This window comes from Homarus americanus, unplaced genomic scaffold (assembly GCF_018991925.1).
Source record: "Homarus americanus isolate GMGI-L3 unplaced genomic scaffold, GMGI_Hamer_2.0 scaffold20930, whole genome shotgun sequence".
NCBI classification, from domain to species: Eukaryota; Metazoa; Arthropoda; class Malacostraca; order Decapoda; family Nephropidae; genus Homarus; species Homarus americanus.
Window position 1 is genome coordinate 8,282,136 of NW_024748502.1, and position 26,779 is coordinate 8,308,914.

Below are 26,779 nucleotides of genomic sequence, written 5' to 3' on the forward strand. Positions count from 1 at the left end.
TAGGGTTACTAAGGTTAATAGGGTTACTAAGGTTAATAGGGTTACTAATGGCACTGGGGTTACTAAGGGCATTGGGGTTACTAAGGTTAATAGGGTTACTAAGGTTAATAGGGTTACTAATGGCACTGGGGTTACTAAGGACATTGGGGTTACTAAGGTTAATAGGGTTACTAAGGTTAATAGGGTTACTAAGGTTAATAGGGTTACTAATGGCACTGGGGTTACTAATGGCACTGGGGTTACTATGCACTGGGGATACTAAGTTTAATAGGGTTACTAATGGCACTGGGGATACTATGTTATTAGGTTACTAATGGCACTGGGGCTACTATGCACTGGGCTGCTAAGGTCACTGGGGGTTACTATGCACTGCTGTTATGTTAATAGGGTTACTAATGGAACTGGGGGTTACTAATGGCACTGGGGTTACTAAGGGCACTGGGATACTAAGTTAATAGGGCTATTAATGGCACTGAAGTTACTAATGGCACTGGGGTTGGCTAAGGTTAGGTTATTAAAGTCATTGGGTTACTAACGCACTGGGGTTACTAAGGGCACTGGGGTTACTAAGGTTAGTGGGGTTACTAAGGGCACTGGGGTTGCTAAGGTTAATAGGGTTACTAATGGAACTGGGGTTACTAATGGCACTGGGGTTACTAATGGCACTGGGGTTACTAAGGTTAATAGGGTTATTAATGTCACTAGGGTTACTAAGGGCACTGGGGTTACTAAGGTTAGTGGGGTTACTAAGGGCACTGGGGCTGCTAAGGTCACTGGGGTTACTAAGGGCACTGGGGATAATAAGTTTAATAGGGTTACTAATGGCACTGGGGTTACTAAGGTTAGTGGGGTTTGTAAGGGCACTGGGGATACTAAGGTTAATTAGGTTACGTAGGGCCCTGGGGCTATTAAGGTCACTGGGGTTACTAAGGGCACTGGGATTACTAAGGGCACTGGGGTTGCTAAGGTTATTGGGGGTTGTAAGGGCACTGGGGTAAACTAAGGTTAGTGGGGTTGCTAAGGGCACTGTGGTTAATAAGGGCACTGTGGCTACTAAGGGCACTGGGGTAACTAAGGTCACTGGGGTTACTAATGGCACAGGGATTACTAAGGGCACTGGGGTTACTAAGGTCACTGGGGTTACTAAGGGCATTGGGGTTACTAATGGCACTGGGGTTACTAAGGTTAGTGGGGTTACTAATGGCACTGGGGTTACTAAGGTTAATAGGGTTACTTATGGCAATTGAAGGCTTAAGGGCACTGGGGTTGCTGGAGGGCAATTGGGATTACTTAAGGGCAGTGGGGCTACACACACTAAGCCATTGGCGGCACCGGGATTACTAAGGGCACTGGGATTACTAAGGGCACTGGGATTACTAAGGGCACTGGAGTTGCGAAGGTTCGTGGGGGTTGTAAGGGCACTGGGGATACTAAGGTTAATAGGGTTACTAAGGGCAGTTGGGCTACTAAGGTCACTGGGGTTACTAAGGGCACTGGGATTACTAAGGGCACTGGGGTTGCGAAGGTTAGTGGGGGTTGTAAGGGCACTGGGGATACTAAGGTTAATAGGGTTACTAAGGGCACTGGGGCTATTAAGGTCACTGGAATTACTAAAGGCACTGGGATTAATAAGGGCACTGGGGTTGCTAAGGTTAGTGGGGTTATTAATGGCACTGGGGATACTAAGGTTAATAGGGTTACTAAGGGCACTGGGGCTATTAAGGTCACTGGGGTTACTAAGGACACTGGTATTACTAAGGGCACTGGAGTTACTAAGGTTAGTGGGGTTGCTAAGGGCACTGTGGTTACTAAGGGCACTGGGGTTACTAAAGTTAGTGGTGTTGCTAAGGGCACTGTGGTTACCAAATGCACTGTGGTTACTAAGGGCACTAGGGTTACTAAAGTTAGTGGTGTTGCTAAGGGCACTGCGGTTACCAAATGCACTGGGGTTACTAAGGGCACTGGGGTTACTAAGGGCACTGTAGTTACTCAGGTTAGTGGGGTTGCTAAGGGCACTGTGGTTACTAAGGGCACTGGGGTTACTAAAGTTAGTGGTGTTGCTAAGGGCACTGTGGTTACCAAATGCACTGGGGTTACTAAGGGTACTGGGGTTACTAAGGGAACTGGGGTTATTAAGGGCACTGGGGTTACTAAGGTTAGTGGGGTTACTAATGGCACTGTGGTTACTAAGGGTACTGTGGTTACTAAGGGCACTGGGGTTACTAATGGCACTGGGGATACTAAGGTTTATAGGGTTACTAAGGGCACTGGTGTTGTAGGGGCTCACTGAGCCATGTAGATGTTCGGGTATTCAGTTCTAAGTACAGGAGCGAACACAAACACCTGTACAGCTTTGTAGGTTCTATTTAACGAACGGAAGTATACAGGAGTGCACTTACAAGCGCTGGTAGTCCCTATACTCATATATGGGTCAACTGACCTCTCTCTGACCTCTCAGGCGACATGTGGTAAGTGGTACATTAGCAGCTTCCAGATGTCACCAGGCACATTATCTATGCGTGTGGTGACATGTAACAGGGGCATTGCCACACGCTACTGACTAGAAAGGTAATGTATATAAATGGGGTACATACATGGTATACATACACCATACATAATATACATACAGGGGTTACTAAGGGCACTAGGGTTACTAAGGGCACTAGGGTTACTAAGGGCACTGGGGTTACTAAGGGCACTAGGGTTACTAAGGGCACTGGGGTTACTAAGGTTAGTGGGGTTACTAAGGGCGCTGGGGTTATTAAGGGCACTGGGGCTACTAAGGTTAGTGGGGATACTAATGGCACTGTGGTTACTAAGGGCACTGTGGTTACTAAGGGCACTGGGGTTACTAAGGGCACTAGGGTTACTAAGGGCACTGGGGTTACTAAGGGCACTAGGGTTACTAAGGGCACTAGGGTTACTAAGGGCACTGTGGTTACTAAGGGCACTAGGGTTACTAAGGTCACTGGGGTTACTAAGGGCACTGGAGTTATTAAGGGCACTGGGGTTACTAAGGCTAGTGGGGTTACTAATGGCACTGTGGTTACTAAGGGTACTGTGGTTACTAAGGGTACTGGGGTTACGAAGGGTACTGGGGTTACTAAGGTTAGTGGGGTTACTAATGGCACTGTGGTTACTAAGGGCACTGTGGTTACTAAGGGCACTGGGGTTACTAAGGGCACTGGGGTTACTAAGGGCACTGGGGTTACTAAGGGCACTGGGGTTACTAAGGGCACTGGGGTTACTAAGGTTAGTGGGGTTACTAAGGGCACTGGGGTTACTAAAGGTTAAGGTAGGGTTACTAAGGGCACTGGGGTTACTAATGGCACTGGGGTTACTAATGGCACATTGCACTGGGTTACTAAGGTTACTATGGGGGGGTTACTAAGGGCAAGGGCACTGGGGTTACTAAGGGCACTGGGGTTACTAAGGGCACTGGGGTTACTAAGGGCACTGGGGTTACTAAGGGCACTGGGGTTACTAAGGGCACTGGGATTACTAAGGGCACTGGGGTTACTAAATTTAGTGGTGTTGCTATGGACACTGTGGTTACCAAATGCACTGGGGTTACTAAGGGAACTGAGGTTACTAAGGTTAGTGGGGTTGCTAAGGGCACTGGGGTTGCTAAGGGCATTGGGATTACTAAGGGCACTGGGGTTACTAAGGTTAGTGGGGTTGCTAAGGGCACTGGGGTTACTAAGGGCACTGAGATTACTAAGGGCGCTGGGGTTACTAAGGTTAGTGGGGTTACTGAGGGCACTGAGATTACTAAGGGCGCTGGGGTTACTAAGGTTAGTGGGGTTACTAGGGGCACTGGGGTTACTAGGGTCACTGGGGTTACTGAGGGCACTGGGCTATTAAGGGCACTGGGTTTAATAAGGGAACTGTGGTTATTAACGGCACTGGGGTTACTAGGGGCACTGGGGTTACTAAGGTTCGTGGGGTTACTAAGGGAACTGAGGTTACTAAGGTTAGTGGGGCTGTTAAGGGCACTAGGATTATTCTTGGCACTGGGGTTACTAAGGGCACTGTATTACTAAAGTTACTAAGGACAATGGGGTTACTATGGTTACGAGGGATACTAAGGTTACTGTGGTTAATATGGTGAATTTTGTTACTGTGGTTACTAAGGGTACTAGGGTTTATAAGGTTACTTGGGTTACTCTGGTTACTCTGGTTAATAGGATTAATAAGGTTACTGGGGTTAGTATGGTTACTGAGTTTACTAATATTAATAGGGTTACTGGTGGTACTGGGGTCGATGTTTTGGGTGGTTAATGGGTTATATAATGCTGCTATGGATCTACAGGTTAATGGAGATCCTTGACGGTTCTGAAGAGCGTGTGTGTGTGTGTGTGTGTGTGTGTGTGTGTGTGTGTGTGTGTGTGTGTGTGTGTGTGTGTGTGTGTGCCCAGCAGGACCCTCAGCATTCAGAGCTGACCCACCTTCGCCATCCTCCCTCCCTGGATGAGGTAGCTTTTGCCATCAAACAAATGTAAAATAACAAAGCCTCAGGGCCTGATGGAATCTCATCCAATGTGTATAAAGCAGATGGACCTCTACTTATCAGTGTCTCCTCTTTCTCCTGGAGAATATATGGGAAAAGGAAGAAATCCCCCAAGCTCTTAAAGACGCCTCCATCGTCAATGTATATAAGAAAAAGGGAGGCCGGTCAGACTGTGGCAACTACCGCGGGATCTCGCTGCTGTCCATAACTTGCAAGATTATCGCCCGAGTCCTCCTAAACAGACTTCTTCCTGAGGAAGAAAACTTCCTCCCGGAATCTCAAAGTGGCTTTAGACCATCACATGGCACCATTGACATGAGCTTTGTTGCCCGTCAGATACAGGTAAAGTGCAGAGAACAGCGTCGTGACCTTCACAGGGCTTTCATCGACCTAACCAATGCCTTCGACTCGGCCAGCAGAGAAGCCCTCCGGCGGACACAGCCGTTATCGTTGCCCACCAAAATTCATTGCCATTGTGAGGCAACTCCACGATGGTATGAACGGCAGTTTTCTACACAATGCCACCCAGTCTGAGATCTTCCCCATTCAAACGGGGGTAAAATAAGGAACTATATCTTGCACTAGTTAGGCCGCACCTCGATTATGCGGTTCAGTTCTGGTGCCCCTATTATAGAATGGATATAAATTCACTAGAGTCGGTGCAGCGAAGAATGACAAAAATGATTCAGGGACTTAGAAACCTTCCATATCAGGATAGGTTAAAGAAACTTAACTTGCATTCCCTAGAAAGACGAAGAGTGCGGGGAGATATGATAGAAGTGTTTAAGTGGGTGAAAGGAATCAATAAAGGGGATATAGATAAAGTTCTTATAATATCCGAGCAGGATAGGACTCGGAGCAACGGATTCAAGTTGGATAAGTTTAGGTTTAGGAGGGAGATAGGAAGAAACTGGTTCACAAATAGGGTGGTGGACGAGTGGAACAAGCTTAGCAACTTTGTAGTAAGTGCGGGAACTCTGGAAAGTTTCAAAAGGAGGCTAGATAGATTCATGGATGATAGAGAGTGGTAGTAACTCTCGACAGGAGCTGCCATGCACAGGCCAACCGGCCTATTGCAGACTCCTTATTTTCTTATGTTCTTAGGTTCTTATGTGTACTGGCACCAATTCTCTTTTTCATTTTCTTGGCTTCCTTCCTTACTCTTCCCAGTGCCAATTTAGCCGTCGGGGTGGACATTCAATACCGGATGAAGGGGGTTCTTTTCAACATAAAACGACTCCAGGCAGGATCAAAGGTGTTCACAGCTACCATTACTGAACTTCAGTGTGCAGACGACCTCACCCTTATCGATCACACTGAACGCGACCTACAAGAGATCCTGAACACCTATGCAGATGCTTATGCACATTTTGGCCTTGAGATTATTGTACTAGAAACTCAGATTCCCTTTCAGCCTGCCACTGGTTCAGCCACACCTTCACCATTCATCCAGTTTAACGGTACAACCTTCTCTTTTGTTACCCACTTTCAATATGTCGGCTCCCACCTGTTCACCACCGCGAACATCGATGAAGAGATTCTACATCGGATCAGATGTGCATCTCGAGCCTTTGGCAGATTCCATACCTGTGTCTTTAGCTGTAGGGAGCTGAAATTATCTACAAAGTTGCACATATATCGAGCAGTGGTCCTTCCCATCCCGCTATATGGCAGCAAGACATTGGTCACATACAGGAGACACCTCAAGGCACGTATTCTACGTTCCATCATCCGAGTTTGCTAGGAAGACAAGAGAACACATGCTGATACCAAATTTAGGAGCATCGCGGCTACCACTATCCATGAACAACTACGTTGGACAGGCCATGTTATCCGCATGGACGACAGTAGACTGCCAAAGCAGCTACTTTACAGTCACTTAACGAATAGTAAACATAACGCTGGCGGGCAACTGAAAAGGTATAAGGATAGTCTTAAGGCAAACCTGAAAAGTGCCAAATCGACCACCTCACCTGGGAGACGATTACTCCACACCGTAACGCATGGAGGAGCGCCATATCAGAAGGTGTCAATACTTTCGAGCTAGACCGACTGCAAACCGAGGCAGACAAGTGCCAACGCCGGAAAGACGCTGCCGCTGCCTCTCCCGCACTAGATGTAGCTCTCCACATGTGCAACATCTGTGAACGACTCTGCCGGTCCCGTATCGGCTTCTCTAGTCACTACAGAACTTACCAGCGAAGGTGACATCCTTAATAACTCATATCACTTTATCATAACCGGATGATCGTCATACTCGATTAGCTGTGGGCCAGCGTAGCGTGGGTGTAGTGGAGTGTCCTCCCTGATCTAAAGTGTTAGTGGAGGGGACATATTCGGAGTGTGGGAGCAGGAATTTCACAGTGTGTCGGTGAATATCGGATCTCACCCTAAGCATTGTCACCGAAGGTTCTTCTCAACCCCTACGGCATTAATCGCAAATATTCTGTGTGTTCACCGGCGATCACCAAGCGAGTTTGTGAGTATTTGGCTGGACGGCTACTGCAGGTACCAGGTATCAGTGCCAGTGTCGATCGGCCTACTTTGGCAGGGGTGGCATCGAGACTCTCGCCCTTATGGGGCCAAGTGCTATACGCTTGCTGTGCCCCCCCCCCCCAAAGTAACGGTCACTTCATGTAGTGTCAGCCGAACAAATGAGTATATATAACTAATATTACATCAGTGCGATCATAGAAATAGTGGTTATTTCTGCCAAGGATATATAAACAAGTGTTAGGTGTGACAATTCTTGCTCCTAGTGTATCATTATGATGTGTGGATTGTCGCCCACAGGGGGGTGACCTACACACCCACGCGAGCACTTATGCCCCTACTACCTTGACACAGCAGTCCAGCCTGTCACCTCTCTGCCCTTTACTCATAAGAACTAGTTTCTTCTTCTGTATGGGACCAAAGCAGATGTCGGAGGCGGACATGACTGTCGCCCAAGGTGCGGAACACTATGCCGGGTAACAGACATTGTTGCGTCTGTGCTAGCCAGTACCAAAATTGCACTAGCTGTGATTATGCGAGAAACTACCGACCATGTGTGGTTTGCAGAAAGGGAAACAATTGTGGGAACCCACAGGGCAGGGAGCCGACACAGGAGGCCACAGTGGATATCGCCGGGACCCAACGGCCCGATGATATCCAAAATGATAGCAGTGAGTCTACCCAACCTGAAAATATAGTACTAATAAACGCTGCTCCAATAGTAGCAGATGTCCAAGAGGTGAATGAGAGGCAGCCACCACAGTGGAATGGCATGTCGATAAAAAATGCGGGCAGATAGGTTAAAGAAACTTACTTAGAAATTGTCAGGTGGTCGCCAGCTAACCTGTTTGAACCACCCAAGTGTGCGGCCACCAAAGAAATGATTCGGGAGATAATTCGCCTCATAACTGAGTACACTCAGGACTGATTCCTTGCCCCTTTAGCTCTTCAAATACTGACATTAATACCACATCTACTCTGTCAGAGGACACACACACAAAGACTAAGCACCAAAGAAAATGCGGCAGCAATGAAGAGAAGATTGACAATGTGGCAGAATGGGGCCCTTGATGATCTCCTACGTGAAGCAAGAACACTGCAGGAGAGACTAAAATTTATAGGAGACGGAAAGCAAAACACCGATGACGTTGCAAGAAAGTTTGGAAACAAAATGTGTGTGGGAAAAAATTCTTTGGCGGTAACATCTCTCACAGAGGAATCTTTCGGTGGGATTCTGCCAATAAACAGAGACATTAAAACAACTGAAAGAAAAACAACACCCTACAAGTGAAGACGAAGGCATCAGGTTCCAGGGTGACTGTATCCCACGAAATGCTGTCCTGTTCGAGAAAATAACAGGAGGGATGGTGTGGAAAAAGGCACTGAAGACTCAGGGAGGTGCCGGCCCTTCAGGTCTGGATGCAAACGGTTGGAGAGTCATCCTCAGCACTAACAAGTTTGGCCCCGTAGCAAGTGATCTCTGCACTGCCGTTGCCGTCCATGCAAGAAAGCTGGCATCCTCGTGCTGCCAACACCTCCATGCTCTGACGGCCTGCCGCCTCATTCCCCTAGGATGTAGGCCTATAGGGGTGGTGGAAGTGCTGAGGCGGATCATCGGAAAATGCATAATGGAGGTGGTAAAGGATGATATCAGGGCAGCAGCAGGGAACCTGCAAGTTTGTGCTGGCCACCAGGCTGGAGGGGTAGCTGCCATTCACGCCATGAGAACGATATTTGAGCAGCGCGATTGTGAGGCCGTTCTCCTGGTGGACGCTCTCAACGCATTCAGCATACTTAACCGCAAGGCCGCACTGCACAACATCAAGATCAAGTGTCCAAGCCTTGCAATTTATGTTGAAAACTCCTATAGGAATCCATCAGACCTGTATATAGTTAATAACCAGGCTCTAAGAGGGGATACCATCATACAGTCAACAGAGGGAACAATGCAGGGACACCTTGTTGCAATGGCAATGTACGCAATAGGCCTATCCGTGCTCCAACACACAATAAAATGTGAAACAACCGGGGTCAATCAAGTGGCGTACGCTGATGACCTTACAGGAGCAGGAAAGGTGGAGAACATCAAAAAGTGGTGGGACTTAAAAACATCACGAGGCCCACAAATAGGGTACCACCCAAACGCCAGCAAGACCTTCCTCATTGTGAAGCCAGAACAGTATGAACGGGCAATGGAGGAATTAGGTGGAAGTGAGGTCAAAATAACAAAGGATGGCCAAAGACACCTAGGCGCAGTAATTGGCATGACGGACTTCAAGACCGTGTATGTAACGGGAAAGGTGAATGAATGGGTTAGGGAAATCCAAGCTCTGTCTCAGATTGCTAACACAGAGCCACACGCGGCATTCACCCATGGAGTCAAGGATCGCTGGAACTACCTGATGCGCACTATCCCTGATATCTGATCCCTCGTCAACCCTCTGGAAGAAGCTATCAGCGTCAATTTCATTCCCAAATTAGTGAAACACCCTCACTTAACCCCAGCAGAAAGATCACTCCTTGCACTACCAACGAGGCTGGGAGGAATGGGATTGACCAATCCAGAGGAGATCACTGCCACCGAACATCAAAACTCAGTTAAGCTCACGGCAGCCCTCGCGGACCACATAATAGCTCAAAACGCAACAGGGGAGGTGGATACCTGTGATGTAAACAAGATTCGAAGGTCCATTACGACAGAACGACAGCACGGCCAAAGTGATTAGTTGCAGCAACTGTTGCTGCAAGTACCAGAGAATTTGAAAAAAAGTAGCTATAGCGCAGGAGGTGGGCGCCTCGAACTGGTTAACTACGTTACCGATAAGGGCAAATGGTTTCAGTCTCAATAAACAAGAATTTACAGGTGACAATGCTCTAAGGTATGGTAGGCCAGTAGAAGGTTTGCCCTCCCAATGCTTGTGTGGCTCTTCCTATGACGTCGATCACGCTATGGTGTGCAAGAAAGGGGGCTTCATATGCCTGAGGCATGACGAAGTAAGGGATCTCAGAGCAAATATGTTGAAGGAAATTTGCCGTGATATCAGGGTAGAACCGACCCTCCTTCCAGTGGACGGTGAGAATTTCCAACATTGGACTTCAAACACATCCAACGACGCCCGTGTTGACTTCATTGCTCGAGGATTCTGGACGCACGTCATCGCAACTTAGCTCTCGATGCTGCACACAGGAGGAACGAGAACGAGAAGATAAGGGCATACGGGGAGAGAATCCAGAACGTTGATCAAGGCATCTTCACTCCTCTAGTGTTCACAACCTCTGGTGGGATGGGACCAAGTGCAAGATGCTTCTACGCCAGACTCGCGGTGGTGCTATCTGAACAGAAGGAGCAGCCCAGAATTTATGTCCTTCTCTCTCCTTAGGTCGGCTTTGCTCTGCCTCAGGGGAACGAGAGCATCGGCCCCAAAGCCGACAACAGTTGCAGATATTGACTATGAGACAACAGTCACTGAATGCCGCATAGATCTGTGGCTCAACTAACTCAACACAGCTAGGATAGGTACTTATGTATTAGGATATTTAATTTTAAGGTAATAAAATGGCGGCGAAGGTGTGGCTATAGGGGGAGGATGGAGGCCAATAAAAAAAAAGTAGTAGTAGAAGTAGTCATAGTAGTAGTGTGTGTTTGTGTGTGTGGTAGCGTGTGAGAGAGAGGTAGTGTCAGAGAGTGTTAAGGTGCGCAAAAGAGAGAGAATATCCTAGCATATGTTTATCATACCAGGAACACATAACCTACAAAAATTACCCTCAATTCTTAGCAACGCGTCATTTGGAACTCTTTCTTCTGTTGCGGTGCCTTAGTCTCTGTTGAAGATATGGCTCACTCCATTGGCGTTAAGGATGTGAAACAAAAATAGAAATATCAGTCAACAGTTGACCCCTGAGGCGCTGTCCATTATAGAGTGTTTTATTCATCAGTGATTGACGAGCATGGTGACGAGCTGGTCGTCTATCAGAGTGAGGTACGAGCGAGCTCTTCCCCGATAGCCCATTCCCAGCTTTTTCCACGCCCCTAATAACCAGTCTCTCATTAATTTAATCTCTTGTCCTTGAGCAGTCATGGACATATGCAATAATCGATTTTTGGACTAAGGGTTCAGTGTCATTGCCTCCCGTGCTTGCGGGTAGTACTGTCCGAGCAAAAAAAAAAACTTGGACCTTAAACACAGCTACAGTATGAACTTTGAATGTGAGAACTTTATATGAGGATAGGAAGTTTGTAAATTTTTGTTGGAAAAGGGAAAAGGTTGCAGTGGGACATTCTGGGATTAAGTGAAGCTATGGACAGTTTAAAGTAGCATTATTTATGAAGAATTTTACTTTATATGTTGACCAATAGTGTAATGGGCTAACGGCCAGTATCAGATACGGTTTTGTTAGTTACGTTTAAGGTTAAACGAATATCCTTGGTTTATGCACCAACAAATGAGAGTGAGGGCGAAATTTTTTAAAAGTTGTATGAAGATTGAAGGATTAAGTGATACTGTAAAGTTAAATAATTGTCTGATTGCAATAGGCGATTTTAACGCAAAGGTGGAAGGGGTAAAGGGGCACCAGAAGTAAGACCAAAATTATCAATACATGGTTCACACATCACCCGAGGCATCTTTATACATGGAACTCACCCCAGGACAACGTAAATAAAGGTGTCAGGAATCAAATAGATTACATTTTAATTCAGAAAACATTCAGAAGTTAAGTAATCCGAACCAAGATCCAAGGGGAGACTGTGGATCAGACTGTCCCAGTAATGAGTTTAACTTCGAAATTTAAAAAGAAAAACAATGGTCAGATTCAAATTAGAGTTAGGAAAAGCTCGAAACAAGGGCAGGGATAGATTGAAAAATTGAAACTCAATACATTTTAATTATTGCTTAAAGAAGGTTTTGATGAACAAGAAATAGAACAAAAGTGGAATTATTTCAACGAAACAATACTAAAGAAGTAGAGAAACTTATATAACATATTACATCGGAGGAACGAGGCTGAAAGTGAGTGGATATCAATTGAAATTTAAAGGTGAATGGATAGACGAAGAAAGATGATAAAGAGGAAGTGAGGCTTACCAAAAACTTAAAAAATAAATAAATAATCGACTGTAGACAGGCTAAAGAAAATTCTCTAATTAAGATATGAAGGGAGATAGAAAACAATGACAGGAGAAAGAACTGTAGAGAAATGTATAAAGAGGTTAGAAAAATGAACCAGAGAAGAGAATTAAATTGAGTGGGACTATTAATACCAAAGACAATAGGATCCTATTTCAAGAAGAAGTAAAAGAGAGATGATCAGAATGTCTAGAAAGTTATACAATGATAAGGATAGTGAGGAGGTATGAAACAAAAAGGGGAAATAAAGATCGAACTACCAATTCTGGAAACAGAAGTTGAGGCAGCTGTGAGCAAAACGAAAAATGATAAAGCTTATGGGGTTAATCAGCTTTCAGCAGAATTTATAAAACCAACGGGCAAGAGTGGATCAATGATTGATGAAAGATTTAACTATATACTGTATACTATAATTCAAAAGACACTTTCCCAATGATATAAAAAATATTTGTGCTCTTACCTATAAAGCCAGGAGCCTTGAGTGCACCCAGTTCAGGACAGTTAGCCTAATAATTCATGCCTGCAAAGCTTTTTAAACATAATTTGAAGTGGAATAGAATTTAGAATAGACAGTAACTTATCTGAAAATCAAAATAGATTTATAAAAGCAAAGGAACTAGAGAAGCTTTATTTGGTTTGAGAATTTTGAGTGAAGGGGCTTTAGAGGTCCCCCCAAATTTTTAAATCTGAATTGTTGATTTTGAAAAACCTTTGATGGAGTAAACGACAATGAATTTATAGAAGTCTTGGAAAAAAATAGTCAACAACGAAGGATACATTGGAAATCTAAAATTTTCCACTGACAACAGGAGGCTGCAGTGTTAGTAAATGATGGATTCGCTAATTGGTTCAAGTTAGACAAGGAGTAAGACAAGGATGTGTTCTATCTCCAACATTGTATAATATACTGTATAATCAGAATTCCTAATGACAGAAGTTCTAAATAACAACGCTATCTATGCTAAAATAATAGAATAGATGGTGAAGAGGCGTTACAAAAACTGGTAAATAGGTCAGTACTCAGTAGAAAAGCAAAAAAATATGGGTTAGGAATTAACGCTGTAAAGACGAAAGTACAGTAACAGTTGTTTCCTGATTAGAAATAAACGATAAAATGGTAGGAAACAGGAATCCTGAGAAACTGTTTTTTTTTTATTTACGAAGTAACATTAGCTGTGATTGTATTGGTGTAAAATAATTCAGCACAAAAATCTAACAAGCAAAAACCAATATTTCTAATCTAAAAGACCTAACAAGAAGGGACATTAACATCAATTTGAGAAAAAAGGCTCTGCTAAAACGGACTGTATGATGAGAACATTTGTATGGTCAGAAGCGTGTACCACTTTCATGCGGTCACCAGATGCCGATAAGAGGCTTTTGAAATGTGGGGCTACAGGAGAATATTAATGCTAATTCACACTAACATGAAAACAAACAAAGAAATACTAAGATTGGCAAACACTTCAAAACAAATAATTAAAATTTATGTACTAAGGAAAGTAAGAAACTTTGGTCATATAATTAGTGATGAGGGGATAATAGCAGAAAAATTAATGGGCAAAGTTAAGGGTAGGAGGGCCAGAGGAAGGCACAGACAGGTATGGATGAACGAAATAGAAAACTGGGTCCCCAAAGAGACATGCTTGGAGGATTGGTAAAAACATCTTATAAAAGTTTATAGTGGAGGATAGTGGTCGCCAAGCTTCAGATATGAGAACATACTTTTGATAGATTCATTGATCCATCAACAGCAGAATACAGTCACCCCCTTGTTTTAAGAAATAGAAGTGGCTTGTGGTGTAATGGTCAGCATAAAATGGTCAGCGAGCGGACTCGGGTTCGATCCCCGGGCAGGGTGAATCAATGGGCAAGTTTCTTTTCGCCATTTGTTTCTGTCTACCCAACAGTATTCCTCGTATTCCGAGGTAATGGTTAGCCAGTATTCAACATTATCATTAAACCAGTTGCACAGCAACTGGTTTAATGACAATGTTGAATACTTACAATAATAAAAAAAGCTTTTGGAATAATTGCTCAATGGAATTCATCCGGCAGAAGAGAATGTAAGCGGAAAAGAAGGCACAGGAGAGCCCCTGGAGCTACAACAACAACAACATCGGCAGCAGATAGAGCAACAACAGCAGGAAGAGCAGGACCAGCAGGAAGACACCCAGCAAGATGATACCCAAAAGGATGACTTGGACCGCAGCATGATCCCAGCTGCTGAAGCTAACAGCTGGAACAAGGCCTCCTCCCCACGTCTCCACCTCTACCAACCACGTCAGTAAAAAATCTCTTATTACTATCAATCCTTAACACTACCAAGTCCACCCACTATCACCACCATCATGACCACTGGTCCTAACACTACCAAGTCCACCCACTATCACCACCATCACACAAATGGTCCTAACACTACCAAGTCCACCCACTATCACCACCATCACACAACTGGTCCTAACACTACCAAGTCCACCCACTATAACCACCATCACACAACTGGTCCTAACACTACCAAGTCCACCCACTATCACCACCATCACACAACTGGTCCTAACACTACCAAGTCCACCCACTATAACCACCATCATGACCACTGGTCCTAACTCTATTACCACCACTGTTCCTAACACCACCAACACGACTGTTCCTAACACTACCACCATCACTGTTCCTAACACTACCACCATCACTGTTCCTGACACTACCACCATCACTGTTCCTAACACTACCACCACCACTGCTCCTAACACTACCACCATCACTGCTCCTAACACTACCACCACCACTGCTCCTAACACTACCACCATTAATGCTCCTAACACTTTTTTTTTAAATGGCCTCTAGCCTCCCCCAATAGCCATTCCTTCGCCACCATTTTATTACCTTATTATTAAATAGCCTAATACATAAGTAGCTATCATAGCTGTGTTGAGTTAGTTGAGCTACAGATCTATGTAGCATTCAGTGACTGTAGCCTCATAGTCAATATCTGCAACTGTTGTCGGCTTTGGGGCCGATGCTCTCGTTCCCCTGAGGCACAGCAAAGCCGACCAAAGGAGAGAGAAGGACAGATGACATCTCATCCAGGCTGTAACATAACTTCTGGGCTGCTGCTTCTGTTCGGATACCACCTCCGCGAGTATGGCGTAGAAGCATCTTGCACTTGGTCCCATCCCACCAGAGTTTGTGAACACGAGAGGAGTGAAGCTGCCTTGATCAACGTTCTGAATTCTCTCCCCGTATTCCCTTATCTTGTCGTTCTCGTTCCTCCTGTGTGCAGCATCGAGAGCTAAATTATGGTGACATGCGGCCATGGGATCAAAAAATCTGATTTCGAAGAATGCTCGGTGTCCCTGTATCCAGAATCCTCGAGCACTGACGTCAACACTGGCTTCGTTGGATGTGTTTGAAGTCCTATGATGGAGAATCTCACCGTCCAATGGCAGGAGGGTCGGTTCTACCCTGACATCACGGCAGATTTCCTTCAACATATTTGCTGTGAGATCCCTTATTTCGTCATGCCTCATGCATATGAACCCCCTTTCTTGCACACCATGGCGTGATCGACGTCATAGGAAGAGCCACACACGCATTGGGAGGGCAAACCTTCTATTGGCCTACCGTACCTTAGAGCATTGGCATCTGTAAATTCTTGTTTATTGAGACTAAACCATTTGCCCTTATCGGTAACGTAGTTGACCAGTTCGAGGTGCCCACCTCCTGCTCTATAGCTACTTTTGTTTTCAAATTCTCTGGTACTTACAGCAACAGTTGCTGCAACTTATTACTTTGGCTGTGCTGTCGTTCTGTCGTAATGGACCTTCGAATCTTGTTTACTTCACTGGTATCCACCTCCTCTGTTGCGTTCTGAGCTATTATGTGGTCATTGAGGGCTGCTGTGAGCTTAACTGAGTTTTGATGTTCGGTAGCAGCAATCTCCTCTGGATTGGTCAATCCCATTCCTCCCAGTCTCGGTGGTAGTGCAAGGAGTGATCTTTCTGCTGGGGTTATGTGTTTCACTAATTTGGGAATGAAATTGACACTGATAGCTGCTTCCAGAGGGTGGGGGAGGGGTTCGATATCAGGGATAGTGTGCATCAGGTAGTTCCAGCGATAATCGACTCCATGGGTGAATGCCACAAAAGCCGCATGTGGCTCTGCGTTAGCAATCTCAGACAAGGGTTGGATTTCCCTAACCCACACATTCACCTTTCCCGTTACTTACTCAGTCTTGAAGTCCGTCGTGCCGATTACTGCACCTAGGTGTCTTTGGCCATCCTTTGTTATTTCGACCTTACTTCCACCGAACACCTCCATTGCCCGTTCATAATGTTCTGGCTTCACACTGAGGAAGGACTTGCTGGCGTTTGGGTGGTACCCTACTTGTGGACCACATGATGTTACCAGGTCCCACCATTTTTTGATGTCCTCCCCTTTTCCTGCTCCTGTAAGGTCATCAGCATACGCCACTTGCTTGACCTCAGTTGTTTCAAATTTTATTGTGTGTTTGAGCACGGATAGGCCTATTGCGTACATTGTCATTGTAACATGGTCCCCCTGCGTTGTTCCCTCATTTGACTGTATGATGGTATCACCTCTTAGAGTCTTGTTGTTTACTATATAGAGGTCTGATGGATTCCTATAGGAGTTTTCAACATACATTGCAAAGCTTGGACGCTTGATCTTGATGTTGTGCAGTGCGACCTTGCGGTTAAGTATGTTGAATGCTTTGGAAGCGTCCACCAGGAGAACGGCCTCACACTCGCGCTGCTCAAATATCGTTCTCATGGCGTGAATGGCAGCTTCCCCTCCAGCCTGGTGGCCAGCACATACTTGCAGGTTCCCTGATGCTGCCCTGACATCATCCTTTACTACCTCCATTATGCATTTTCTGATGATCCGCCTCAGCACTTCCGCCACCCCTCTAGGCCTACATCCTGGAATCTTATCCAGAGGAATGAGGCGGCAGGCCGTCAGAGCATGGAGGTGTTGGCAGCACGAGGATGCCAGCTTTCTTGCATTTTTTTTTTTGCACCCCCCTACATCCTTGTGTAAGGTGAAGCGCAGAAGCGTTTACAGCTCCCAACAGGGAAGCATGCTAAGTTCATGCTTGCCTGTATGTCTCACGTGTTAAGGGCGTAGAAGCCTGAGGAGTCAAGGGCGTAGAAGCCTGAAGAGTCAGTGGCTTATGTCATCAAGTTATTGGAAGCTCCAACAACTCCCTGAATACGAATTCGCAACTTTCGACTTACAACAGGTACCTACTTTACTGCTAGGTGAACAGGGACTAATGGGGGCTAGGAAGTAAGTGCAAACAACTTCCACCGGCCCGGGAATCAAACCCGTGATATCTCGCTAGCGAGGCAAGAACGGTACCGCTTCTACCACCGGTCCCGCCTTTCTTGCAATGACGGCAATAGCAGTGCAGAGATCACTTGCTGCGGGGCCAAACTTGTTAGTGCTGAGGAATGACTCTCCAACCGTTTGCATCCAGACCTGAAGGGCCGGCACCTCCCTGAGTCGTCAGTGCCTTTTTCGACACAATCCCTCCTGTTATTTTCTCGAACAGGACAGCGTTTGGTGGGATATAGTCACCCTGGAACCTGATGCCTTCGTCTTCACTTGCAGGGGGATGTTTTTCTTTCAATAGGTTTAATGTCTCTCTGTTTATTGGCAGAACCCCACCGGAGGATTTCTCTGTGAGAGATCTTACCACCAAAGACACTTTTCCCTCACGCATTTTGTTTCCAAACTTTCTTGCAACGTCATCGGTGTTTTGCTTTCCGTCTCCTATAAATTTTAGTCTCTCCTGCAGTGTTCTTGCTTCACATAGGAGATCATCAAGGGCCTCTGCCACATTGTCAATCTTCTCTTCATTGCTGCCGCATTTTCTTTGTGCAGAGTCTTTGTGTGTGTCCTCTGACAGAATAGATGTGGTATTATTGCCAGTATTTGAAGAGCCAAATGGGCAAGGAAGCAGTCCTGAGTGGACTCAGTTATGAGTCGAATCATCTCCCGAATCATTTCTTTGGTGGCCGCACACTTGGGTGGTTCAAAAAGGTTAGCTGGCGATCACCTGACACTTTCTGAGTAAGTTTCTTTAACCCATATTTATGCATTTCCATAGACATGCCATTTCACTGTGGTAGCTATCTCTCAATCACCTCGTGGATATCTGCTACTATTGGAGCAGCGTTTATTAATACTACATTTTCAGGTTGAGTAGACTTACTACTGTCATTTAGAATAACATAGGGCGGTTGGGTCCCGGCGATATCCACTGTGGCCTCCTGTGTCGGCTCCCTGCCATATAGGTTTCGACAATTGTTTTCCTTTCTGCAAACCACACATGTTCGGTTGTTTCTCGCACATTCACAGCTAGCTCAATTTTGGTACTGGCTAGCACAGACGCAGCAATGTCTGCTACCCGAAATAGTGTTCCGCACCTTAGGCGAAAGTTACGTCCGCCTCCGACATCTGCTTTGACCCCAAACAGAAGAAGAAACTAGTTCTTATGAGTAAAGGGCAGAAAGGTGACAGGCTGGACTGCTGTGTCCGGGTAGTAGGGACATACGTGCGCGCGTGGGTGTGTATGCAACCCCTGTGGGCGACAATTCACACATCAGAATGATACACTGGGAGCAAGAATTGTCATACCTAACAATTGTTTATATATCCTTGGCAGACGTAACCACTATTTCTATGGTCGCACTGATGTAATATTAGTTATATATACTCACTTGGTCGACCGACACTACTCGGAATCGAGTATGACGATTATTCAACAATGGTAAAATTATATGCCTTTTTAAGGATGTCACCTTCATTGGTGAGGTTTGAGGTGACTAAAGAGACCGATACGGGACCGGCAGGGTTTGTCCTCGGATGTTGCACGTGTGGGTGGTCTACGTATACTGTAGGGGCTGGAGGGCCGGTGACAGCATCTCTCCGGCGCTGGCGCTTGTTTGCCTCGGTATACAGTCGTGCTAACTCGAAAATATTGACATCTTCTTCTGTGGTGCTCCTTCAAGCATTGTAATATGGCGTACTCGTCTCCCAGGTGAGGGGGTCGATTTGGCACTTTTTCGGGTTTGTCTTAAGATTATCATTATACCTTTTCAGTTGCCCGTCAGCACTACGTTTAGTATTCGACAGGTGATTATAAAGTAGCTGCTTTGGCAGTCTACTGTCGTCCATGCAGGTAGCCTGTCCAGTCCAGCGTAGCTGTTCTTGGATAATGGTAGCCTCGATTTTCCTACAGTTGGTGTCACTGACAATATTGACATTTGTTCTCTTGTCTTCCCAGCAAACTCGGGGGATGGAACGTAGACTACGTTGGTGAAATATTTCAAGTACCTTAAGGTGTCTCCTGTATGTGACCCATGTCTGGCTGCCATATAACAGGATAGGGAAGACCACTGCCAATATATGTGTAACTTTGTAGATAATTTCAGCTCCCTACAGCTGAAGACAAGGGTACGGAGTTTGCTAACTTCTTGAGTTGCGCATCTGGTCCGATGTTGAATCTCTTCATCGATATCCGTGGTGGTGGACAGGTGGAAGCCGATATACCGAAAGTGAGTGGATGGTGGAGGTGTGACTGAACCAGGGACAGGCTGAAAAATAATCTCAGTCTTACGTACATTCACCTCAAGGCCGAAGTGTGCATACGCATCTCTGTAGGTGTTCAGGATTTCCTGAAGGTCACGTTCAGTGTGAGCGACAAGGGTGAAGTCGTCTGCATACTGAAATTCAGTAATGGAAGCTGCCGACACTTTTATTCCTGCCTGGACTCGTCTTATGTTCAAAAGACCCTTTATCCGGTACTGGATGTCCACCCCGCCGGCTAAATTAGCACTGGCATGAGTAAGGAAGGGAGCCAAAAAAATGGAAAAGAGAGTTGGTGCCAGTACACATCCTTGTTTTACCCCCGATTGGATGGGGAAGAACTCAGACTGGGGGCCATTGTGCAGGACGCTGCCGTTCATGCCATCGGGGAGATGCCTCACAGTGGCCATGAATTTTGGTGGGCAGCCAAAACGGTTGAGGGTCCGCCAGAGGACTTCCCTGTTGACCTAGACGAAGGCCTTGGTTAGGTCGATGAAGGACATGTGCAGGTCACTACGCTGTTCTCTGCACTTTTCATGTATCTGGCAAGCAGCAAAGATCATACCTGTTGTGCCAAGTGATGGTCTAAAGCCACATTGTGATTCTGGGAGGAAGTTTTCCGCCTCAGGAAAAATTCTGTTTAGAAGGACTCGGGCTATAATCTTGCCATCTACGGACAGCAGCGAGATGCCGCCGTAGTTGCCACAGTCTGACCGGTCTCCCTTGTTCTTATAAAAATTGATGATGGAGGCTTCTTTAAGAGCATGGGGATTTCCTCCTTTTCCCATATATTCTCCAGGAGAGATTGGAGACGGCTGGTAAACAGAGGTCCTCCTGCCTTATACACCTCAGCTGGGATTCCATCAAGCCTTGAGGCTTTGCTATTTTTCATCTGTTTGCTTGCAGAAGTTACCTCATCCAGTGACGAAGGATAGCTAGGGTGGGTCAGCTCTGGATGCTGAGGACCTGCTGGGTAGTCAGGACATCCACATCTTTGTTTCGGTTGAGCAGCAAATGGTAGCGCCCTTCCCCACTCTGGAGAATGCCTTTTTCGTCTTTAATTAGGGAGTTACCGTCGTAGAGCGGAGGGGGTTGTGCCATGAGTTATTGGCCCAAAAAATGTTTTAGTGGAATTGAAAAATTTGCGCATCTTGTACTGATCGTCAAGTTTTTGTGTTTCACATGCTTTATTTTTAAACCAGTCGTTCCTTAGACTGCGAACTTCGTGCTAGGCCGCCGCTTTCTTCTCGTGGAAGGTATCAACTTTGGCCCGAGACTGAGGGTTGTTCCGCCATTCAGTTGATGCAGCACGTTTATCATCGACGAGTATCTTGATTTTCTGGGTCATTTTCATCAAACCAGTCCTGGTGTGTTCTTTCGATCTAGCCAAAGGTCTCTCTGCACGGTTTTGTTAACCACTTATCCCAACACTACCACCATCTCTGCTCCTAACACTACCACCACTCCTGTTCTTAACACTACCACCACCCCTGTTCCTAATACTACCACCAACACTACTCCTAGCACTTCCAGCACCATTGCTAACACTACCACCACCACTTTTCCTAACACTACCACAACCACCATTGGTCCTAACACTTCCACTACCATCATTGATGCTAACACTACCACCATCAATGACAACGCTACCACCACCGCTACTCCTAACACTACCACCACCACTGCTCCTAACACTACCACCACCACTCCTACTAACAATAACTCCACCACTGTTCCTAACACTACCACCACCGCTGCTCCTAACACTACCACCATCGCTGCTCCTAACAGTACCACCACCACCGCTGCTCCTAACACTAACACCACCATTGCTCTTAACTCTACCACCACCACCGCTGTTCCTAACACTACCACCACCGCTGCTCCTAACAGTACCACCACCACCGCTGCTCCTAACACTAACACCACCACTGCTCCTAACACTATAACCACCACTCCTACTAACACTAACTCCACCACTGTTCCTAACACTACCACCACCACTGCTCTTAACACTACCACCGCCATTGCTACTTGTAATAGCTTTTTTGGTTTTACATTAATTGCTTTAAATAAGTTTTGGAACTCTTAAGTAGCTGGGCTGAAGTAAACAATTTGCTGTTTTTTTTTCTTTATTGTAGAATAATAAAGTTTCACAGGTACTAGTTTGATTGAGAGTATATTATGCCTTCTTTACCAGGGGAAGTGTCTTGAGTGCATTTATATATGAGAACACTAAGTGAGATGTTCACTGGTTAATTAGTGATACGAGTCTTCCTGCTTCCTCCTCTCGCTCAGAATGTGAGAGTCAAGGAGGAGCGGGCGAGGTATTTGCTAAATCAGCTTGTCCTGGCTCGACCTCTGATGAAGTTATAGACCTCAGCATGTAAGATACTGAATCATTGTTGAATAACTTAGAGAATAACTACTGAGTCATTGTTGAATAACTTAGTGAATATTTTGGGATTATACATTTAAGTATTATACATTTGGGTGAATTTTTATATAATGTAATTGGTGCTGCTTCACCGCTCAGCCACCTCCAACTGATTCCTTGCGGTTTAAATCCAAGGTGAACCTAACCTTGTTACATTAAAGGGTGCTTTAGCTAAACTTTTTCTTCTTGTACATGCTTTTGCAATTCCTTCCGAAAAATCCCCTTAGAAATTATTGTGTACCTAAAAGAAATCTTTCTGCAACAAATTATCACAACAACCAAGGAACGGATAAATATAACGGGTAAATATAATGGTAGGTATAATGAAACCAGGTAGTATTATACAGGAAGATATATCTTGATAAAATCACACGGGAAAATGGAAACAACGGAGTACCTTAGCTTTCGTCTTTATTCAAGACGAAAGCTAAGGTACTCCGTTGTTTCCATTTTCCCGTGTGATTTTATCAAGATTTATCTTATCCACGTTTTCATTGTGGATTTACATGAAATAAGGAAGATATATATAAAGGAAGAGAATCCTGTAAGTCAGGAAACTGTGTTACATTAATATAAGATAGAAGTTTAAGCTTATGAGATACAATATGAAGACTGCTGAAATTATATTCAGGAAAAATGGTCTGGTTTCCAGCTCAGAAGTAATGTTTGTGACAAATGCAAGATGATGGCGAGTTGACAAGGTTGTGATTGTATTACTGCTAATTTCACAATAGTCTGGTGCATATGATAACCTTCCACCACTAAATGTTTACCTACATCATGGCATATAAGTATCACACTGGTTTGATTTGGGAAATGAAAATATTGTACATTATTGACATGTGCGTGAAACACTAACCTATGTGGTATTAGAGCGTATTCACATTGTTGTAGAGCTGTATTGGCATTAGTATGTACTACAGCTAATTCACATGTAGCTTCTGCAGCCTGTATGAAAGCGAAAGCATATTCAGGACATACATGCAAGTGTAAGTATGTTGACTTACAATGATTTAGGACTTCAGGCTTAGTCACAGCAACTACTGAAAAATCTTGATACTACTATTAGTTCAGTTTGTTTGTTCAGAATTAAAAGTTCCTCGTATCGTTTTCACGGAAATGGTTCCAAATGCCATTCATCAATTTTTTGGTGATTTTAGTTGAATGTGTATTAGTATTTCCTTATGTGTTAAGGTTGCCTTCAATAATGGGTAATAATACTCCACTTCATGCTCCTGAAAGATAAGAGTTAAGTGATATTTAGTTGTCGCTATATGTAAAGCGGCAATAAGTTGACCAACTGGCAACAACTGTGCATCAACACGGTCTAACCATGCATTCACTAGATCAGCTATGAGCTTGCTGTTGGTTTCTATGAAAGCGTGTACAGAGGCTTCAGCTGCATGCATATATTCTGTAAAGTAGAGCATCCATTTGTAGATTCTGACCGTGTGAATCCCTGGACAACGCGTGTTAGTTGATTAGTTTCGTCAACAATAGCATTCATGTAAAGAGGTCAGAGTTTGTATTGCCTTGCAGGACTGTATAATGGCCCTATTTTGTTTCTTAACCACTTCTGAAACTGCATTCATTTTATTCCCTAGTTTAACTACATCTTCTGTGGTTGCCGTGCCAAACCAACAAAATTAAATAGACCGTGTTTTTGACGCCGCTGAGAATGTACATTCTTCACTCGTTTGAGTAGACTGTTCATACGGTCGTTCTGAAATGACATGGTTTGTCTGAGTGTTGTAGATATTGTAGATTGTTGTTGGAGATTTTGCATAGTTTGCATAGCTGTTTCAATGTGGGCAGCTATTGACCTCAGGTGCACTGGCATGCACACTAAATCATGGAGCTCGTACTTGATAGTTAGCGCCAATGTCTTGTACTACTAGTACTTTGCCTAGTGTGGCAACTTAAGCTCCGGGTTTGACGACGTCTGATGGGGATGACGGCTGTTGCTACCACGCTCCAGACCAACAGGATAATTAACGATTTTTGTTTGCTGATCGTAGTTTTTGACGATATGTATTGTCTATCGTTAAATTTTGTTGAGCAACGGTTGTAGTATAAGTGGGATGTTCTTGACTAACATTTGGGATCCCTACTAAGTCTCTGCTGACTTTTTTCATTCTATCTACATGTACTATATCTGTGACATTTGTCGTTGGCTCAACTACTTGGAATTTGTTTCCATGTTCTTTCACTCAAATCACGTACAGACCTGTGAATTTAGGCGAGAGTTTTGATTGGCGTTCCGGTGCTTTTATCATTAATTTGTCTCCTATATCTAGAGTTATAGGCTTAGCTTTTTTATGTTGCTTGCAGGTCATTTCAGCACGTGAGGCTGCTAAGTGTTTTCGTACTTTTCCATGGATGCTTGTGAAAACATTAATTTGCTTCTTGGCATAGTCATCCATGTTGTACACAGGTTCTGGGGTTCCTGCTAGTAGATCATATGGCAAGCGTTTATCGGTACCGTAAATTATGTAGTATGGCGATTTGCCTGTAAAGCTATTTATAGATTCATTGATGGACGCTGCAACTTGTGGAAGCTAGTCATCCCAGGAACTATGCATTGAATTCACTACATGTCAGAGAATCTCAAGAATTGTTCTATTTGTACGCTCGACCAACCCATTTGAAGATAGATGGTAGGCGGTTGTGAAGGTTTGTGTGATGGCATATTGTTGACATATTGCAATTAAGAGTTGATTCTTAAATTCTGCCCCGTTATCTGAGAGTATCACTCTACAGTAGGTGTAGAAAATGGACAGATAAGATGAGTGACTAATGCATGAGCCACTGATTCGGCCGGCTTGTTCTGCAATGGTGCTAATACCACAAATCTAGAGAAGTGGTCAACGCAGACAAGTACGTAACTAGAGCCTTGATGGCTTTTGGGTAGTTGCAATAAATCGATCGCAATTGTATCCCATGGACGTTCCTGCGTCGGGTATTCTAAGATTGGAGCGGGTTCCATCGTCGTTCCCTTGCTTTTTGCACAAGATAAACACTTAGCAATGTGATGCTCGATGTCGGTCCTTATAGTTTTCCAATAATATTTTTGTCTGATTTCTGTTAGACATCGATGGCTGAAGCATAGATAGCCCTCGCTGCCCGACTGCCGGTTTTGATGAGGCTTCGGACCTCTGAGATTTTATCTACATCGTTAGTGACATTATTATTTCTCATAACATCTTCTCACTTCCACAAAAATGCTAAAGTTGTATAATCTAGATTCCCTGCAGTAAACTCTTGTACCTTAATGTAATTTGGAAGTATCTTTACAGTTTGACAGACCGATGAAGTCGGTGGGTTAGTAGAACCACCTGATGCCATTTTTGTAGTGTTAGTTAAAGCACTAGCGTTATTAACAGGTGAAGGCAATGGGTAAATGTTACCTGACCTTAATTGTCTACTGTGTAAATATTCAAACTGAGAATCTATGAAATTTCCATTGCTAGCTAAAGAGTCGGTAGGTGTTACAGTGCCTCTTTTTGGCTAATTTGTGGTAATTCTTCCTCACTATCTGTTGCCACTAGCTCCTGTGAATTATTAGATGACTGACTATCAGAGTCTGAGTCATTAATTTCCAATCTGATGCCTAAAAATTTTGCAAGAGGGTCCATATATAGGAATATTTATCACTTCACTCACTGTATAAAACTCACTCCGTTGCCCACTCACTGGGTAATGCCAAAATATTTAGTATAATGAATTATGAAAATGAAGAGAAAAATATTTAAGTTATTAAAAGTATTAAACAGTACTAAAAGTATGTAAAAGTATAGAATATATATCAACTTTTTGTAAGTACAGGACGTACTCTCTAAATGTGTTTATTTAATTTTACGTTTGCGCATTCGTGCAAGAAATTTATATTTTAAATTGACTACATGTGAAGACTTCTTGAAGTTCACCTGTGTTTGTGTAGTTTATAAAATAATATTGTTTGTGATCTACCTGAGTGGAGAGTCCGTATAGCTTCCCTCTGGCGATGACGTCAGGAGTCGATGACGTCCTTGTCAGAGAAGGATGACGTCACGTCTTACGGCGATCCACCTGAGGAGGCTTACCTGGGGCTGACTTGGGTCTTGCAGCGATCAGCTTCGGGGCTGACTTGAGTCTTGAGGCGATCAGCTTGGGTGCTGACCTGGGGCTGTCCTGGGTTTTGTGGTGATCAGCTTGGGGGTTGACCTGGGACTGTTCTCTGTCTTGGTGGGATCAGCCTTGGGGATGACCTGGGGCTATCCGCTTGTTTTATTTGTTTCTGAGTGTCTGACTGATTATTTTCTTCATCCCACCACTGCCACCATATGCAATAGCTCTTTTGTTATTACATCAATTGTTTAAATAAGTTCTGGAACTCTTAAGTAGCTGGGGTCAGTGGCAGACTGGGTCAAAAATTTCAACCGGGAAAACTTGTAAAAGGGCCCACTCAAAAGGGTCCAAAAGGGCCCACTTAATCCCAAAACGTAGTCAAAGGAACCATCACTTTGGGGCCCACCGGGAAATTTCCTGGTATCCCGGTGGGCCAGTCCGCCACTGGCTGGGGTGAAATAAACATTTTACTGTTTTTTCTTTATTGTACTG

At 44.6% G+C, this 26,779-nt stretch overlaps 1 protein-coding gene across 1 annotated transcript in view; it reads left to right on the forward strand.

Moving 5' to 3' along the window:
* Positions 1-26,779, forward strand: part of LOC121880294 (rho GTPase-activating protein 17-like) — a 236,943-nt gene that overhangs the window by 183,745 nt on the left and 26,419 nt on the right. The window contains exon 5 of the mRNA XM_042387450.1: positions 14,188-14,412. Within this exon, the coding sequence (XP_042243384.1) occupies positions 14,188-14,412 (225 nt within the window). The remainder of the gene's footprint in view (positions 1-14,187; positions 14,413-26,779) is intronic.